The sequence below is a fragment of the Juglans regia genome, chromosome 16, assembly GCF_001411555.2.
Source record: "Juglans regia cultivar Chandler chromosome 16, Walnut 2.0, whole genome shotgun sequence".
Classification (NCBI taxonomy): Eukaryota; Viridiplantae; Streptophyta; class Magnoliopsida; order Fagales; family Juglandaceae; genus Juglans; species Juglans regia.
The window spans coordinates 24,302,559-24,322,196 of NC_049916.1; the positions used below are offsets into that span (position 1 = coordinate 24,302,559).

At 30.4% G+C, this 19,638-nt stretch overlaps 1 protein-coding gene across 1 annotated transcript; it reads right to left on the reverse strand.

The window, feature by feature from the left end:
• Positions 1-1,682: 1,682 nt before the first annotated feature.
• LOC109006564 lies at positions 1,683-5,213 on the reverse strand. Its single transcript, XM_018985885.2, has 5 exons — positions 4,639-5,213; positions 3,300-3,596; positions 2,839-3,057; positions 2,606-2,734; positions 1,683-2,166 (listed from the first exon to the last, which is right to left on the reverse strand). The coding sequence occupies exons 1-5, from the start codon at positions 4,894-4,896 to the stop codon at positions 1,960-1,962; spliced, it is 1,110 nt and encodes a 369-aa protein (XP_018841430.1). The 5' UTR covers positions 4,897-5,213; the 3' UTR covers positions 1,683-1,959.
• Positions 5,214-19,638: the final 14,425 nt, after the last annotated feature.

Below are 19,638 nucleotides of genomic sequence, written 5' to 3' on the forward strand. Positions count from 1 at the left end.
CTGTTTTATGTTTCAGAAATGCTTTAATTATACCTTCTTTTTTTTTTTTATAAAACTAAATTTATAAATTGATATGAGTTGATAAGCAATTCTCATTTTGTTTTGTTGGATGGAAGAACACTTTTGAATCCAATACACATGCAAGGCAAGCATAGGAATCCATGCAAATGTCACCTTTATGTAAGCATGACATTTCAAGTACATGGCGCGGGGGTTGGGGGAGTGGAGTCCAGGACTCATGAGCTGTATATGGCTTGAAAAAAAAAAAAAAAAGGTAAGATTCATTATTAAAAAATTAATTTTTTTTTATATAAATTTAATATTTTATTATTTTTTTAAAACAATTGTGCTATATTCTCTCGTAAAAGTTAGTGGGTGGGCTATGCTGCTGCGGTTGTAGGGCTGAACCCTGCAAGGTGCCTGGGCCCAGAATTGGTGCAGGGAATCCTATTATGGGATGGGCATTGGGTTTTAAAAGGAGATTTTATCAAATAAAAATTATGAAAATTGGCTCCACTGACTTTTGACATTTGTACATTAGCTAGATTATCGAGTATATAGATTCGAAAGGGTGAAAACGAAAGAAAAAAAAGATTAAACAAAATAATCTGTGAGGCAGACTGTATTGACGAAGGAAGAGACAAATTCAGAAGGCAAGACTAAATTCCATAAATGGAGATGCTAATTACAAAATGGGAGAAGATTCTATTGGATAGATTCATCTATTAGAAACATTCTTCAAGAGTAAAAAAAGTAAATAATTGGATTAAATACAATTATACAAAAGTAAATCAATGAAATAACGCGAAATTATCTGATATGTTAAATTGTAAAATTTCTTTTATTGTAATAGATCTAACAAATCACATTAAATCATATCAGATTGTGAGTTTATTTTTGTATATAATCTAAATTTAATTGTAAAGATAATAAAAAATAAATAACTTATTACAATTTAAATATTTTTCAAAAGTTTGTATTTGAGAGTTTATTAATTAGTGTCGTTTGGATTCGAAGATGAGTTGAGATGAATTGTGAATAGTAGTGAGATGAGTTGTGAATAATAATAAGATTTGTGAGTTAAAATTGTTGAATAGTAATGAGATGAATTGAAATGAGTTGAGATGAATTGAGATGGACTGTGAATACAAACGATGAGGCTTTTATGGTTCCATTGATCTCTCTTTTCTTCTACTTTTCTCTCTATGCTATTTTTCTTATTATTTTTGCTTTCTTTTGTTGGTTTGTTTGTATGCATCGTAAAAGCTAATCCGGCCACAATTCTTTCTCCGCCAGATCATGGCCTGTGCTACAAAATTCTTGTTTTTTGAAAACACGAGTTTTCTATTTCCTTGTCTAGGTTTAATCAAGCCATGGATTTTGTTGTCTACCCTGAAGCTGGCCGTCCGTATCTCCAAACACCATCTGTGAAATCAGAAAAAATCTCCCCAAGGAAAACTTTTCTCTACTGCATTGGGTATTCTGGTTGGGGCAAACAAATACCCGAAGGAGGTTAATGAGGTTTTCGTCAAGAGCTTTGAACTTGTGCTGCTGTGGTTTGTGGAACTTTCCTTTTTGTCTTGGCTAAAGACCCGAGCTTTAGCGTTTGTATTACTTTATGTTTTAAGAAAAGAATAATATTAGATACAATCATAGATCGTACAAGCATAAAATCTAGAATCTGAAAAATGCTTGTGCCTTTTCTTCTAAAAGCCAAAAAACATCTTGGATCATCTATCTTTGATAAGGTTTGTGATCATTAACTGTTTGGCACAATAAAAGTACGGGTGGATGCCCGTTGACATTACATGGCTCCACTTGCATGTCAACATGTTTAAAGCATTACAATGGATTAGCACACTCAATTTACCAAATACAGAACTTATGGTAAATAGTAATCATTATGATAACAAAAATTTATGGTTCTTATAATATAGTTAAGGCAGCTGTGCTGTATGACTAGGAAGATGGCTGCAAAAGTGAAGAGGAGGAGGCAAGGGGCTCGTGCACGACTGAATTTGTAGAAACTGAAATCGGATTGCCCTCCAGTTGCAACATGATACCCCCCAGGATTTCAGTCAATAATTTCTTGAACTCATCTTCTTTAACCATCTTCCCATCATCCACATTCATCATCTTGAACACATCACCAACAACCTTATCCATCTGTTCAGTTTAAGACCAAATAAATCAAATATTAATTATTGTTTAAGCAGGGGGCTTGAAAATGTGTGTGACACACATACATTCGAGCGGCATATCAACTAGCCAAGCCCTCAACACCATAATTCCTCCCAGCCAAATACATCAATCTAAACAGAGTTACTCCAACACAACACGACATTCTGCTTTACAACTAGTTACTATGTTTTTTCCCTTCTCTATGCATGACTGACGCAATACGGGGTAGCATCATACTAGTGCACATATTATGCATAAGGGAACTGTTTTCACATCAAACAGCTATATTATGCTAACATCCTTTGAAAGTACTTATTCAATGAATCAATAAACCTATGCTGTTAACATATTACTGAGATAAATTCACTCAAGTTCCAGTTAGTTTGAAACTGAAGATAACTTAGCTGTGACTGTAGCAGCATACCTCTTCAACTGCACCAACTGGAGGTAGACCAGCTGATGGACCCACAACATCCAACGCCACTTGCAGATACTCCTTAGACAGTTTTCCACTGCGATCTTTTGGAACATTCTCTAAAGTCGCATTCAAAATCTGCAACATGCAAGATTGTGTCATGGAGTTCTCTTTCGTTAAGTGTGCACCATGAATTTTAAGTCGAAAAAAAGATGGGCATTTTCACTCTATAAAGTATAAACCTTGTCTAATTCAAACTGGTTCGATAATAATCTCTTAACGCCACTTCCATCAAAGGTATTTTCACTGTGGGCGACAATCACAGGCAGCTCTTTGAGATGCTGAGCCACACGCTCTGCAACTTTCTTAAACTCCACCAAGAATGTTTCTTGAGAGACAGGTTTGTCCCAATCATGACAAGCACAGGATCGAAATGCTGGTTGCACAATGTTTTCCAAAACCTACAAAATAAAAAGAACCCGGAAAATGGAAAAGAAAAAATAAAATGGTGTAAATGTTTCAATATCTTTTTGACTGGAATGGAAAGTGCTTTTCTTCCTAAGAGTTTGTACTCAAATTCCACGCTTAGGCAGCAAGGATATGATTTGAACATGGTATTTTTTATTAACGGTCTTTACATATTCAGTAGAAATCAAGTCGGTCTGAGCTGAAATTCGAAGTTAATTGCAAAAGAAACAATTACCCAAGAATCCAAAGAAGGGGGCATCCCTTGATCCACGCTAAGTTTTTCAAAAGCCTTAATTATAGAGTCTCGGAGGGATCCATTGTGTGAGTCTATCTGTGAAAATATGGATACCATCTCTGGTTCAAAAGTGGGGCCAGTGATGAATTCAAGAAGGTCTTCACCATCAATCCGGAGTATCACAATAGGATCCCGCTTCAACCCGGCAGCCATGCCTAAAAGAATGTCTGAAAGAACCACTTTGAACTCAGTCTTGCTCACTGTTTCTTGTTTCCCATGTGTGAATTCATTCAAGACCTGTATAACATAATGTCAACCAAGGCTCTAATTTGAATATTTAATGAGCTTACAATGTATGAACTGTTAGCATTCTAATTGTACATGAGAACTTGATCCACAATTTAAATCTGCACGATTAACGATCAACGATCACAGGTGATTAGTGGTCTGCTATCCCATCTCGACTAAATGCCACCATATTTAACTGGTAGATAACAGGACATTTATATCAAATGCCAGGCCTAATACTTCGATCATTCTTACTGAACCAACTGAGATATATAGTTGCAAAGTGAGAACCTCGATTACATGCTCGATCGATTTCATGTAAAGTGAAAACCCTCCTTTGCCTAGCACGCATCACACATGCACTCTGGCTTCCTCATTAATCTTGAGCCAATAGGTTGACGTTATTTATAGAATTCTGTGCTTAAACTACTAGGATTTATTGGGTCAGTTAATCCAAGATTATCGCTCCCAGAAACAAAGAAAAGGTATAAACGCACATAATTATTGGGTAAAGATAATGTCACAGGTATGATACGAAGAAAATAGGTCTATTTAAGAGTCATCAATATTCTAACGTACTATACAGACGATTAACATGCTGTAGTGCAATGTGCTCAAATTCTTAATGAAGAAGTCCTTGTTGTCTCGGGAAAAAAAAAAAGCAAATGACATAAACCTGTTGTTGTTTACTAACTCCAAACCTGCTTGCACAAAAGATAAGGTATCACGTATGCTTTGACTTCCAATGCTCTTGATTACGTTTCAGAAGTATTCAGGGACAGTAATCTATTTGTAAGTTGCACCCTCGGTCCTACATCTTTGGCCACTTAAATTTAGTTGATCTTTTTTTATGGTTTTAAAAGAAGAAACATACGAAGCAAAAGTAAACATTGAAATGGAAAAGTACAAACTTTCTCGGCTAAAAAAGTTCTAAACCCTTTATTTTTCTCTAAACTCTGTGCCTCAAACCGACCCCCAAAACCGAGACCCAGTTAAGGGCAAGAAAAAGTACAAAGACCAGAGTTAGAGAAATGGGACACCGGACACATACCTCAGAATAAATGTGATCGGAATCAGAAGCGGTCCCCTGAGCTGGCAAACCCAGAGCAGCACCAATATCAGCCACAGCAGGCTGAAGCTCCTTCACAGAGAGTTTCCCATCTCTATCCCTATCAAGCTCCTGGAACTTATGGTCCACGAAATTGCTAAACACCTCGTCGTCCCCAACCAACTTCATTATATCCGAACCATCCATAACCTGTCCGTGTTCTACGCTTTTCTTCTTGGGTGTGCCATTAGGAGTCTCCATTCGCTGCTTCTCTCTGGTTTTCTCCTTTTTTCTCTTTTTTTTTTTGGGGGGTATGGGGTTGATCTCTGCTTTCTTGTGAGTCCTGTGAATTGCGTTGTGTGCTTTGGGTCGGAGTCTCGTGAGTCTGACGCAGATTAAAAGTGAGAAGAGTTGCTTTGGGAGATAAGAGGCTACCTTTGCTTCTTCAATGGATTTTCATCAATCATGGCCTCTGAGAGAGTGAGAGAGAGAGAGGGCGGGTGTGTTATTTAGGGAGGTGGGGAAGCGTAAGGCGAGTTTCATGATTTCCCTTTTCAAACAGCACTTTTGACCTTACAAAACTGTGATTCTGCGTCATTTCAAAGGAAGAAAAGAAGCCAAAAAAAAAGAGATTACGCCATCCAGGTACTGGATAACGCTAGAACTTTATAATTAATTTAATTAACATTAAAATAAAACGCTGGAACTTATAAATAATTTAATTAACATTAAAATAAAATAATAATATTTTTATTTTTAATTATTTAAAATGTAATATACCAAGAAATATGATTTTTTAAAAGAAGAAGATCATTCTAGTTTTATTTATATATCGATGAGTATAATTAAAAATAATAAAATTATGATCAAGATCTTATAAATTAATTGACAATATCTTAATTTCTCACTAAGAATGAAATACCTCCTCCCAATATATAAAAAAAAAATGACAATAACAAAATTATGGTGAATAATGGTATTTTTAGAATTTTCCAAACATAAAATTAAACCAAAGATTTATTCTAGATATAGTTCTAAATTGTATAACTTGCACACTTATTTTAAAAAGAGAAATAATATTTACAATTATAGAGTACGTAAATTTCATATAATCTTTTTGAAACAATGAGTCAATACAGAATCCACATAAAAATAAAAATTAATTTTTTAATAGTCACTATTTTTTAAAATGATTGTACAATGTTCACATATTTCACGACTGTATATAGTATTATTATTTTAAAAAATAATTAAATATACTATTAAAAAGTAGATTTTTTCATATACATTCAAAATTTATTTTTTTAAATAAAATTCACATGACTTATATACTTTAAAATTATATAAACTATAAATATACTTTCTAATAGTGAATTTTCTATTTTTCAATTTGTACCGTTTAAATACCATTACTCCTAAACTAAAACAATATTAATATTAAGATATTTTTTTTTTTTTTTTTACATTGGAGAAGTCGGTCGAACTATCATATCATCTCCATCTCGGAATTCCTCAATTTCTTAGACATGTTTTCCACGTTACTTTCACTTTTCTTTCCAAAAACAACCCACCCTGCCCACGAGTGATGATTGGTTTGTGGTAGGGACACGTGGGGCGGTCTGGGAGACTCGAGATAAAAAGACAAATGAGTTCGCTAAAACAACCAGGGTCCAGATTTTTATGCTTTGGTCGGTCCGTATGGGAACGACACGTTGTCCTGACTCCTGCCCGACTAATCTCTACTCCCATTGCGTATCTCTCACGTATATTGCCACGTGGCTTTCGTCCAATGAAGTAGGGACGACCACATCATCTCTTGTTGTATTGTCGGTTTCAAAAGCTTGTCTCGATTCCCACCTTTCGTAATGATTAATACAAAGATATAAAAAATAATAATTAATATATGAAAATAAAATCGTATTACAATTACAATATTATTACTGTTTATTTCGAAGAATAAATTTTAAAATTATTTTTATTAAAAAATATATCAAATGTATCATATAAAATTATATTAATTTATATAAAATTTTTTTTTATAACTACATGACTTCTCAATTTTTAATCCAGATGAGTTCAGTTTTCCATCAATAAATTCGGACTAGAGAGGCTTTATGGTATGGGTCCTAATCTCAACAAATCAAAGACAGAAAAATATAATCGTTCTATAAAGATTTGAACATTTGGGCCCACGTGTCGACCCTTCCTATAGCTTCCTCCCACGTGGCAGCAGCAGGTGGAGGGTGAGCGTCTTTGACTTTTCTTTATATCCCGTGTTCGTCCAAATCTGCATGTTGTATATTTTTTTACCTAATTTTTTGCTTGACGACCGTCCAATAAAAAGTCAGATAAGTTCCTCATTCCAATTCGCTTCTGGTAACTAATTAAAGTACTCATGTCTCCATTTAATTTTTTTACATTTTCATAATTATTTAAATTATTACTTAAAACTATAATAAATATGAAGAAAGTATAAATGATTGAAAGAAAAAATTTGTTTTATTTATTAGAATAAAATATTTATACAAAATGATTTAGGGATAAATTATAACTCTTTTACTGTTTATGTCTCAAAACTTTTTTTAAAAATAAGAAACCGAGGGATTTTTAATGTTTTATCAAAAAAATTAAATTTTTTTCTCAAAATTTAGAATTATAAACTCTAGACATCCGGATGGATGATCTAAACTGATGACAAAGCCTGTTTTATTTTAAAGTCATTTTATTTATTTATATTTAAAAAATTAAAAAGAAAAAGAAAAAGAAAGAAAATGATTATGAAAAGTCAAATACTGCACAGTGCACTCTATGTGACCTAAATGAAGCCATGGGTTGAGAGATGAGAACGAGTAATCACTGGGAATGAGTTATCTTATCTACAGCAGATCTATAGTGGACGGTTGGGGCCATCAGACACTTATGAGGGAACTCTCTAGAGTTGAGTCGGATATGTTAGACAGTGAGATAAAAATTTTTATTTTTATATGAAAATTTAAAATATTATTTTTTAATATTATTATTATTTTGAAATTTAAAAAAATAAATTGAGATTTAAAAAAATTAAATTATTTATTATATTTTATATAAAAATCTAAAAAACTATAATGATAAAATAAAAATTTTATATGTGATCCAACTTGCCAGAGCCACTCAAACTGATATTATGCAATTCCGACTTTCCTAGAGTCGACACATATCTGAAGAAAGGTTTTATCTGTCTCATCGTCTCTCTCTGTCTCATCTTTGCTCTTTTTCTAATCTCGATCTCTCTCTCTTATCATCTCTCTCGTCGTCACTCTCTCTCATTTCTATTCTCTCTAATTTCAAATTACAGATGTATAATATAGATAATATCATATAGGATACGTAAAAACGGCCGCTCTCAACAGTGGCTACCCCAATATTAATCAATGCTATCTGATGATCTGATCACCTTTCTTGGAAATGGTAACATGTTGGGACAAAAAGGATTACACCAGAGTGAAATCCACTCCAAATGCAAATAGCTTTAGTCACCATCCAGCCATTTTAATATTGCACGCTGTGCAGCCTGTTAGAGAATAAATTGATTGGTCCAGTCTTTTAAAAATTTATCAGTAATAATAAAAAAAAAATTAAAAAAAATAAAAAAGAGAGAAATTAAGAGAAGTTGAATCAAATTCTTAAAAAAAAAAAAAATTCATAAGATAAATTAAACTCTCTCACCCTGAAAAAAACATATCTCGATAAAATGAATATCTCTACAAATGGAGAGGAGAATTCTTTACGTATGGCTTGGGACGGTTAGACTAAATTTTTTCATTATATCAATGTGAAGTTATGAAAAATTATAAAATCACTAGTTATAATAAATTTTACTCTCAAATAATTCGTTGATATAGATTTTTATGTCAAATTACGTAAATATATGTTTCTCTTTTATTTATTTTTATTTTTTTATTTATTATTTACTTTATAGATTATGCGAAAAACACCATATCGACGTTTGAATTAACCTTGTGAATTAAAAATTACTCTTTCTTTCATTCCAGCCCTTTTGTAATTTTTGACATTAACACAGCCATTGGCAGATCTTAAAGATAGAGGCACAAGGAGTTTGTGAACTACTCTGGCCAAGAATGTCATAAAAGTTTATAGTACAGAGTGGAAGACCTTCAGTTAATCCTAAATATTCTGTCATCAGGCAAAAATTCAGGCAAAATCCGAATAAAATATCACTATAAGAAATGGGTATATATTGAAGGTTTTCCATGAATGAGCTGAACATACACATCCCAATTAAACAATTACCATCAAGAGTATGCAGTAATGAACAAATTGACATCAAGTTCTTACAAGCAGGACCTACTTTTTCTTCATACATGAGTAGCTGATTACAGTGAGGTGGTGCTTCTGCTCGAGAAGAAACATATTGCAGAATCTCAAAAGACCTCGTCTGGCCAAAACCCAGAGCCTTTTCCCAGTAAAATAAGTTGATTACAGGGTTATGAAAATCAACTTATTTTTTCGGTGCTCAGTGTTCGAAGACTGCATATATATAACATGGAATAAAAGCATCCCCGGCCAAGTCTCTCGCAGACGGTAATCATAGCAAATATACGAAAATTAAAGAATGCATGAGAAGTGCAGGTAGAACTTAAAGCAGTACATTGCTAATAATCACATTCAAATTCCTACACCCGAACGGGAGGGGAAAAAAACGAAGGCGAAAAGGAAGCGTCGGGAAACTAAACGTCATAAAAGAAGAGGCTTAGCAAATAACTGCGGTCAGAAAAAATTAGAGAGAAGAGAAGAAAAAAAAACTAGTCGAGGGAGAGAGCGAGAGAGCCCGAGAATGAAGATTAGCTGTATTGGGTCAAGATTTAAAAGTTGAAGAAAAAATGTAAGCAAAAGGTAAAGGAGTTATTGTGTCGACTTTGCAGTCTATCGTGTCGCGTATTCATCATTTTCCTATGCGAGAATTTTCTACTTTGGACCTTAATTATTGTATGTATCTGGCATTCATGCTTATCCATTAAATAAAGCCTCATTTTATTTAAAAGTTGACATAGTATTTAAAATAATAGTTATATTTAATATATTATAAGTAAAAATGTCACATTTTAGATTTTATCTTATTTTGATTTTAAATAAGTGACGTAGTATAACTATAACAATTGTAAATCTTTATGAACGAAGCAAAGAGTCAATTTTTAGTACTTTTAGGATCTGTTTGGATACTTAAAATATCTCAGTATATTAATAGTAATGAAATAGTTTGAGTTAAGATGTTTTATTAAGTTTTAAAAAATAAAAGGAAAAAAGTTGAATAAAAATATTATAAAGTTAAAATTTTGTTTGAATATGATTTTTGAATATGATTTTTATTTTGAAACTTGAAAAGTAGTATCGTTTTTTGTATTTTTTTTATGAGTTTGAGAAAGTTTTAATGTTTAGATGAAAAAGTTGAAATTTTGAAATTGAAAAGTGTTTTATGTTTTAGTAATATTTGGGAATGAAATATATGAAAATGTCTTATATTTGAGAAGGGTTTAGTGTTCAGGATTAAGGTTTAGGGTTTAGAGTTTTAGGGAGTTGGAGGATTGAAAAAAGTGTATGGTGTTTGGGGTTTTAGGGTCTTAGGGTTTTGGATTTTAGCCTTTAGGGTTTGGGGTTTTAGGGTCTAGGATTTAGGATTAGGGTTTAGGGATTTAGGGTTTAGGGTTTGGGGTTTTAGGATTTTGGTTTTATGTTTTGGGTTTAGGGTTTTGGATAAGGGTTTAAGGTTTATGGTTTTAGGGTTATGGGTTTTGAGTCTTAGGGTTTAGGACTAGGGTTTAGGGTTTAGTATTAGGGTTTAGGATGCAGGATTAGGATTTACCATGTTAGGGTTTATGGTTTAGGCTTTTGGATTAGGGTTTAAGGTTTAGGGTTTTAGGGTTTTATGATTTTTTATGGGTTTAGGGTTTAGGTTTTAGGGCTTAAAGTGTTTGGGGTTTTACGATTTTAGGGATATGGGTTTAGGGTTTAGGGTTTTATGATTTTTTATGGGTTTAGAGTTTAGGTTTTAGGGCTTAGAGTTTCGGATTAAGGTTTTGGGTTTTATGGTTTTAGGGTTATGGGTTTAGAGTTTAGGGTTATAGGGTATGGGTTTAGGGTTTATGATTTGGGTTTAGGGTTTAGTGTTTAGGGTTTCGGATTGGGGTTTATGATTTTAGGGCCTTGGATTAGGGTTTTAAGGTTTAGAATTTATGGTTTATGGTGTTATGGTTTTAGGGTTATGAGTTTAGGATTTAGGATTTTAAGGTTTAGGATTAGGGTTTAGGGTTTTAGAGTTTATGATTTAGGATTTAGGTTTTAGGGTTTCGGATTAGTGTTTAAGGTTTATGTTTATAGTTTAGGGTTTTATAGTTTTAGGTTTATGGGTTTAGAGTTTGAGGGCTCGTTTGGGAGGCGAGATGTGATGAGAAACTTTTGAGATTTCTATGAATAGTGGTAAGATGGTTTGAGTTGAGATTTTTGAAATGGTTTTAAAAAAGTGTATCCATCAGCGTTTCTTGGTACAACATCTCAATCAGGATATCCTCCATCCCATCATTCCACAAGTCCCAATCATGGCTCGACTCGATCAGTTCATCCATATGGTGCTAATATATTTTCATATGACACGGCAAAATTTTGAAAGGAAACAAGTACATGTTTGTAAATGTCAATCGAATTCCACATGTATTTAAAGAGAGATACTATAACCACAAAGTGATTGTACAAAAGTAATCTCACAAACTGATGTGACTTGATGTGGTTTGTCAGATTGTAAAATTACTTTTATTGTAAAACAGATCTAAAGGATCACATGAAATTACGTCAGTTTATGGGATTACTTTTGTGTAACCCCTTTGTGGTTGTAGTACTCCTTTTAATAGAATGACCCAATACGCGTAGACCATGTATATAAGATGGTGACATGCTATGATAGATATAGGCTATAGCAGATAGGGAAATAAACAAAACGACTTTATTTTCTAACGCATTGACATTAATATATAGAGTTATGCTACACGTAAACTTCACACTCTGCACACCACTTAAAAAACATGTGATTTTATTCTTTTATCCTTATATTTCATATTTCATATTTCATGAAACATGAGGGTAAAAGAATAAATTCATATACTTTTAAGTGGTGTGCAGGAGTGTGAGGTTTATGTATATAATTTTTCTAATATATAAGGTAGGAAATAAAGAATTTAAGAGTTGATGTAAAAAACATAAGGTCATACACAAATAATAAAGGTGTCATACTTGTCGAGATGGTGACGATGATGATGAGCTTAAGTAGTAACGCTACAACATGAAATGAAATAAGTTAGCAAGCCACGTGAACTATGGACCCAAAAACTGTGCTCCCCACTAAATTCTGAGATACACGCACTTCGGTTAGAAAACTGAGCTATGAACAAAAGCAGCACCTTGGGGGCAATAAAAAAAGAAATATATTCTTCATACTTGCTACCAGAATCTTGTTGATTGTTTTGGCTTCTTTTCTTTGTTTCAACAAAATATCAATTCGCAACTAGGAGTAGAATTATGACTCTTAAGTCTTAAGTCACGATCCAATAGAAGAAAGCTACAGATTTCACAAATTTACCAACTTCCCCTCCAAATTTAAAGCTTATTTAAAGTTACAGATCTCACTATTTTAATTGATATTTTCAGTAGTCTTTTATATATATGATTGATATTTTACCAGACCAAAATATAATCGATATCTAAAGGAGTAGTTGTTCAGTAGTCTCTTATCATATGTATAAATATTGATATCTAAAGGAGTAGGTTTTGTATGTAGAACCTTGGCAAAAACGACCTAATTAATATAAGGTGGTTATAGTTTGATATTTGTACACTTGATAGTGAGAGGAATGGTTTTCTTTTTGTTGTGGATTAAAAATAACAAATTAATAGACTTTTATTCTAATATATAGGTGCTGTTAAGAAATTATCATAATTAGTATGTATTTCATTGTAATAAACAAGTAGATTAAAAAAAAATTGATTTTAAATCCTCATGTATGATAGATTATCGGGATCATGTATTTCAATTAACACAATATTATTTAAAAAATAATACATAATTTCAAGCCATCTTACTGCTCCACCTGATCACATGTTTATTTAAAATGAGATTCACATTCCTAAACATATCACGTGTTAAACTTTCTTCAATTATAGCCCAAATAACACAAGACTAGGTTAGTATAGAGAAATGCTTCTACAAAGTGGGTGACTAATCATAGAAACCACAAAAGCTATTCTTTATCACTGTCATATCAAACAAAGAGACCTGAACTTCCTCGCTTGTTATTTGTCTATCAAATGTATTTCATTTAGACATTTATAAACCTCATTTTTTCCATAGCCTTCATTGTTCATAAAATCTTACATCAACTGCTTCTTCCCTATTTACTGTTGACTATGTAAGAAATGAGCATCCAGAGTGGGCACCCCTTTACCTTATATTGGAGGTTATGAATTGACTTTTAAACTACTTCATGCATGAGACTTGATGGCTGACCCTTAATGGCCAGCCGGGGGTTAAGCTTAGATGGGCTATTTACATAGTCCTTCCCCCCTTTGGATGAGACACTTGCATCATAAATAGCAAATCTCTTTCTTAAATGGTTCTCTCTAGTCTCAACATTTAGGTTGTGAAATATGTAGGTGTTGCTCTGGTATATTACTACGTAACAAACTCCACCATCGATACGGAAAATTTTGGATGAACAACAACGACAATGAAGAATCTGTGGAACAATTGCACTAGATCCAAGATATTTCCGATGAGTTAATATCATTTTTACTGTGAACTTTGATCTAGTATTTCTAACAGACTGTGACCCTAATGCCTAACAATCATCAGTCAAATGTGAAAGATAACCTCACTTAATAAGACATTTTCGGCTTCAATTAATTCAAAGTTGTTACCAATTGCAACAAAACATTCGAATACCAACTAGTGCTCACAAATTTAAAACTTCAAATATCATTTCCTATGTCGAAAGGACTCTCTCTCTCTCCACTTATAGCAAATGAAGCAACTTAAAAATTTACAAAAAATAAGAGAATAAGGCTGTCTTTGGATACTAGAGTATCCTCAACACTTTCTAAGTATTCTCGTACTTTTGAAAATACTTCACATGCCAAACAATTTAAAATACTTTCAATGGGACCCACAAACTCACTTTAATCTCTACTCATAACTATTCACAAACATTCTATAATACTTATCACTATTATATATAAATAAAAAATAAAATCAATATAATATTTCTCACTATTAAATATATAAAAAAAATCATTATAATATATAAATAAATAAATAAATCACTATTACATATAAATAAAAAATATTTATCACTATTATATATAAATAAAAAATAAAATCGCTATAATATATAAATAAAAAATAAAATCATTATAATACATAAATAAAAAATAAAATCATTATAATATATAAATAAAAAATAAAATCACTATAATATATAAATAAAAAATAAAATCATTATAATATATAAATAAAAAATAAAATCATTATAATATATAAATAAAAAATAAAATCACTATAATATATAAATAAAAAATAATTATCACTATTATATATAAATAAAAAATAAAATCGCTATAATATATAAATAAAAAATAAAATCACTATTATATATAAATAAAAAATAAAATCGCTATAATATATAAATAAAAAATAAAATCACTATAATATATAAATAAAAAATAAAATCGCTATAACATATAAATAAAAAATAAAATCGCTATAATATATAAATTAAAAATAAAATCATTATAATATATAAATAAAAAATAAAATCACTATAATATAAATAAAAAATAAAATCGCTATAATATATAAATAAAAAATAAAATTGCTATAATATATAAATAAAAAATAAAATCGCTATAAATCATTATAATATATAAATAAAAAATAAAATCACTATAATATATAAATAAAAAATAAAATCACTACAATATATAAATAAAAAATATTTATCACTATTATATGTAAATAAAAAATAAAATCGCTATAATATATAAATAAAAAATAAAATCATTATAATATATAAATAAAAAATAAAATCACTATAATATATAAATAAAAAATATTTATCGATATTATATATAAATAAAAAATAAAATCGCTATAATATATAAATAAAAAATAAAATCATTATAATATATAAATAAAAAATAAAATCACTATAATATATAAATAAAAAATATTTATCACTATTATATATAAATAAAAAATAAAATCGCTATAATATATAAATAAAAAATAAAATCGCTATAATATATAAATAATAAAATCACTATAATATATAAATAAAAAATAAAATCACTATAATATATAAATAAAAAATATTTATCACTATTATATATAAATAAAAAATAAAATCGCTATAATATATAAATAAAAAATAAAATCACTATAATATAGAAATAAAAAATAAAATCACTATAATATATAAATAAAAAATAAAATCACTATTAAATATAAATAAAAAATAAAATCATTATAATATATAAATAAAAAATAAAATCATTATATATATAAATAAAAAATAAAATCACTAAAATATATAAAAAAAAATAAAATCACTATTATATATAAATAAAAAATAAAATACTATAATATTTATCACTATTATATATAAATTAAAAATAAAATCACTATAATATATAAATAAAAAATAACATTACTATAATATTTATCACTATTATATATATATAAATAAAATCATTATAATATTTATCATTATTATATATAAAGTAAAATAAAATCACTACAATATTTAATAATATTAAAAAATCACTATAATAAAATCATTATAATATTTATTACTAAAAATAAAATCACTATAATATTTATGGGATCCACACATTTTTCAACTACCTACTCAAAAGTCAACAACTCAACATACTTTACACATCCAAACAACTCAAGATAATCTCAATGGGACCCACAAACTCACTCCAATCTCTACTCATAATTATTCACAAACATTCTCAACACTTCACACTACCCAAACATACCCTAAGACTTGCCGTAATATAAATAGTTATAAGGTCATAACTCAGTTTAGAATTAAAAAAGGACACAAAAATTCTCTAGTGTCTATGAATGCAAAAAGGTGATGATCTGTTTTTGTGGAAGAAACATGAGTCTTTGAATACAATAATTTGACAATAATGAAAGTTCAATAATGATTATGGAAGCTCATTACGCATATAGATATTTCACAAGTAGAAGCATACCCATTCAACATACACCCATCCATCTATATTTCACAAGTAGAACCATACCCATTCTGTTTAACACCAATCCCCAACAAAAATGTTGCCCAACAAATCGATCCCAGTCAAAATATCAATAGTAGATGTTACCCAACAAACCAATCCCATGCAAACATGTTACCCAACAAATACAATTTCAGCAGCAGATAAACACCAATCCTAGTCAAAATCATTTGCCAAACTGTGGTATCACACCAAACTATGCACTCTCGTGTGAGACAACAAACAGAGCACACATTTTGCATTCCCAAACATTTTTTAAATAGAAATTGAACAAGGGTACAGAGCATGCAAAAATTGACAAAATTTACAGTTTTGAAATCGACGGACAAGAATTATAATTTCCACTTTGACAAAAATCGACAAGGGAGAATTCACAAAAATGTATATACAAACAACTAAAATTTAAATAGGGGGCCATACACGCTTACCTGGTAGGACTGAGTCTTAGGACCCGTGGTGGTCGAGTTATGGAGGCAACAACGAGCAAACTTGGGGATGGCGGTGCGAGGCCTGATTAACTTCATAGGGGTATCTTACATTAGGTTGGGCACTGCGACTTTATACACCATTTTGGTCTAAAAGAGACAACCGAGCTCTTCCACGAGGCTGCGACTCAACTATTGCAAGCCACGCGAGGCCAATTGTGTAGGCAATGGTCAGTGAACTTGTTTTGAAGGCTACACAAAACAACATTTGCTTTAAGGCCCGAGATTCAGGGTCAGCATTCTGCTAGGTCAGGGTCAACATTAGCTTGGGAATTCACATGTAAAATGCAGAGATTCGCACGACAATGTGCAACATAGGGCAGAGGTTCAAACAGGTTCAAACATAGTGCCTTCTAACGACTCCCAAGCAAATATAGTCAATACTCGCCGGCAGAAGGAATGGAGGGTTTTGGGGTTTTGGGGTTTTGTGCGAAAATGTATGTTTCTTCATAGGAGGCATAGAATTGGTGAATCACTGACATGGAGGCAAATATGGAGAAAGGAGCACGGATGGGTTGCAGGTTTAGAAATATAGCTCGGGCGAAGGACCCTAGTTGTGGAATGGAGGAGAATGACCTGTTTCAAAGAAGCAGGGTGTAACGGTTCAGTTTTGGACATATTTTAGAATCGAATCAGTATATATCGATTTTGATATTTAAATAATTGAAACTGCATCGTTTGTACTCTTAAATCGGTACTTTTAATTTTATCGGTTCTGGTCCAATTATTCTGATATATTATATAATATATATAGTATGTATATATATATTATAATATATAATAATATATTGATAATATATTATAGTATATTATAATATATAATATAGTGATAATATATAGTTATTTATATAGAATTTTAAATTTTAATATTATATTAATTAATAATTATCATATAATACAAAATTATTTTATATATACAAATTATATATAATACAAAAAGTCATATAAAAAATATTTTATACAATATAAAAAATTAAAATATATATATGAACTAGTCTGGCCTAGTGTTAAAAAAAAAAAATCAAAACCAAACTATTTTTTAATTGATTTAAAAAAAAATAAAACCGATACTAGATCGGACCAAACTCACCAGTCCAATTCGATCCGATTCGGTTCAGTCATTTTTATTTTCAATCCTATCAAAGATGGACGATGGGAGTAATGTGTGGAGGAAGGGTGCGATACTTGAGGGGACAGAACACACTGCTTTATGGTCTTGCGATCCATCTAGCTCAGTGAAGCCAGACCTCGCGTATCCAGTGCTTGGACGAGGAAACTGTGCCGAAAGGCCGGAATCTTGGCCCGCTAAATTGCTCTGGTCGTGCTACTGTATTTGTGCCTTGGGCTTGTACCCCGAAATGAAGAGGAAATTATTTGAAGTTTTAATATGGGCTTCGGTAGTAAGGCCCGAAAACGTTGCCTGTGCCGGCCGGAAAGACACGTATAGAAAATCTTCGAAAACAAGTGTATTGCTTGTTTAAGAAAAATATACATAAAAATTGATGGAATACATTGTATTATAATATATATATATATATATTTTTTATGATGAATTAAATTATGTATTTAAAATCTAGTTACGTTAATTTTTAATTCCTTTTTAACTATCTTTGTATGTCTAATCGTGCTTGTCTATAAAATTTAGATTTTTTTGTTCTACTTCTTCCTGCCAACCATGTATTTATTAGAAGAGTAAAGACATATCACAATCATTTTTATAAATTTATTTTAAATTGAGAATAATTATTATAAAATTTGAGATGTAAATAATAGCTTGAAACTTTTAGTAAAGTGACATTAACACACTATTTAGTTGTGAAATGATTTATATCCCTAAAATTAGTCAGATCCTGAACATACAATGACAATAAAGAAAAATGTCATGAGTGAGAGAAGTCCCTATAAAATTATAAGTTTTTTGACTAGTATTGTTTATTTGGGTTCCAACTCAGTATATCCGGACTGAAACTAGGGTTTCAAAATTGGGCGGGAACTCGGATTGAAATTGGTTTTTAAAAATCCAAAACCTGGGTTTCGGGTTGCACTTGAGTTTTTTTTTTTTTTTTAAATGTTGATGCAACGTTCAAATTCAATTTATTTAGTTTTTTAAATCAAAACTTACATATTCCTTGACCACCAATAAAAAGTCATGTGAAGAAAGAATAAATAAATAAAAACATAAAATGAATGATTCATTAAACATAATATATATTTTTCTTTTGAGTTGCTAAAAAAAAAAAATCAAAACATTTAAATTGAAAAAATTAAGGTATCAGGTGTACCTAAGTTTTTCTACGCGAGTATCGGCTCGGATTTGTTCCGAGGTGGAACCTAGATAATCGGGTTTTATCTGAGTTCTAGATTGAGCTGAAAAAAATCCGGCCCGATGTACAGGCTTAGTTTTGATTACTGTTTCATTTGCTACAGCTTATTATTGAATAGTTTCATCACGACAGCATATTTGTTTTGTTAAAAGAAACTGAACAAAGTCATCACTTGATAGCCAATAAAAAAAAAAGAAAGAAAAACCAGCTAACATTGGTTACACCTATAAAACCTTCGGACATCATTCTTTATGTTTTGCGTCACTTATATAACTTGATGTATTAAAATGTTGATTTGTAAATATATTTTTTTTAATAAATATTTTATTTATTTATATTTTTGTAAAAGTGGAGTCGCACTGATTTTTTCATTAAAAAATATAAACATTGATATCTTTACACTTCATTTATTATTATTTTACTATCCAAATTTTTTATTCTTTGAATCTATATTAAAAAGTTCATAATATGATCTTTTTGTATAATTTAAAAGACAATAAATTCAATCAATTAACGTAATTATATAATTTAATTAAAAATAAATTTAATTTTATAAAAATTGACCTTATTTTACTTTTTAAATTAAATTTATTTGTAATTAATTTATAATTTTTTTTAAAATTATGCAAAAAAAAAAAAAACTGAAAATTTTAATCTATATTCAAATAGGAAAATAAAAAAATAGCAGTAAAGAAGTATAAAGTAGATGTAAAGTATCCTTATCCAAAAAATATTATTAATTATAAAAGAAATAATATCCACTTTCTCGCCTACGTGAGCCAAACAAACTATGACTGTTATCAGGACGAGAAAGATGCCACGCCAGCAAAAACCCAACCAGAATGTCG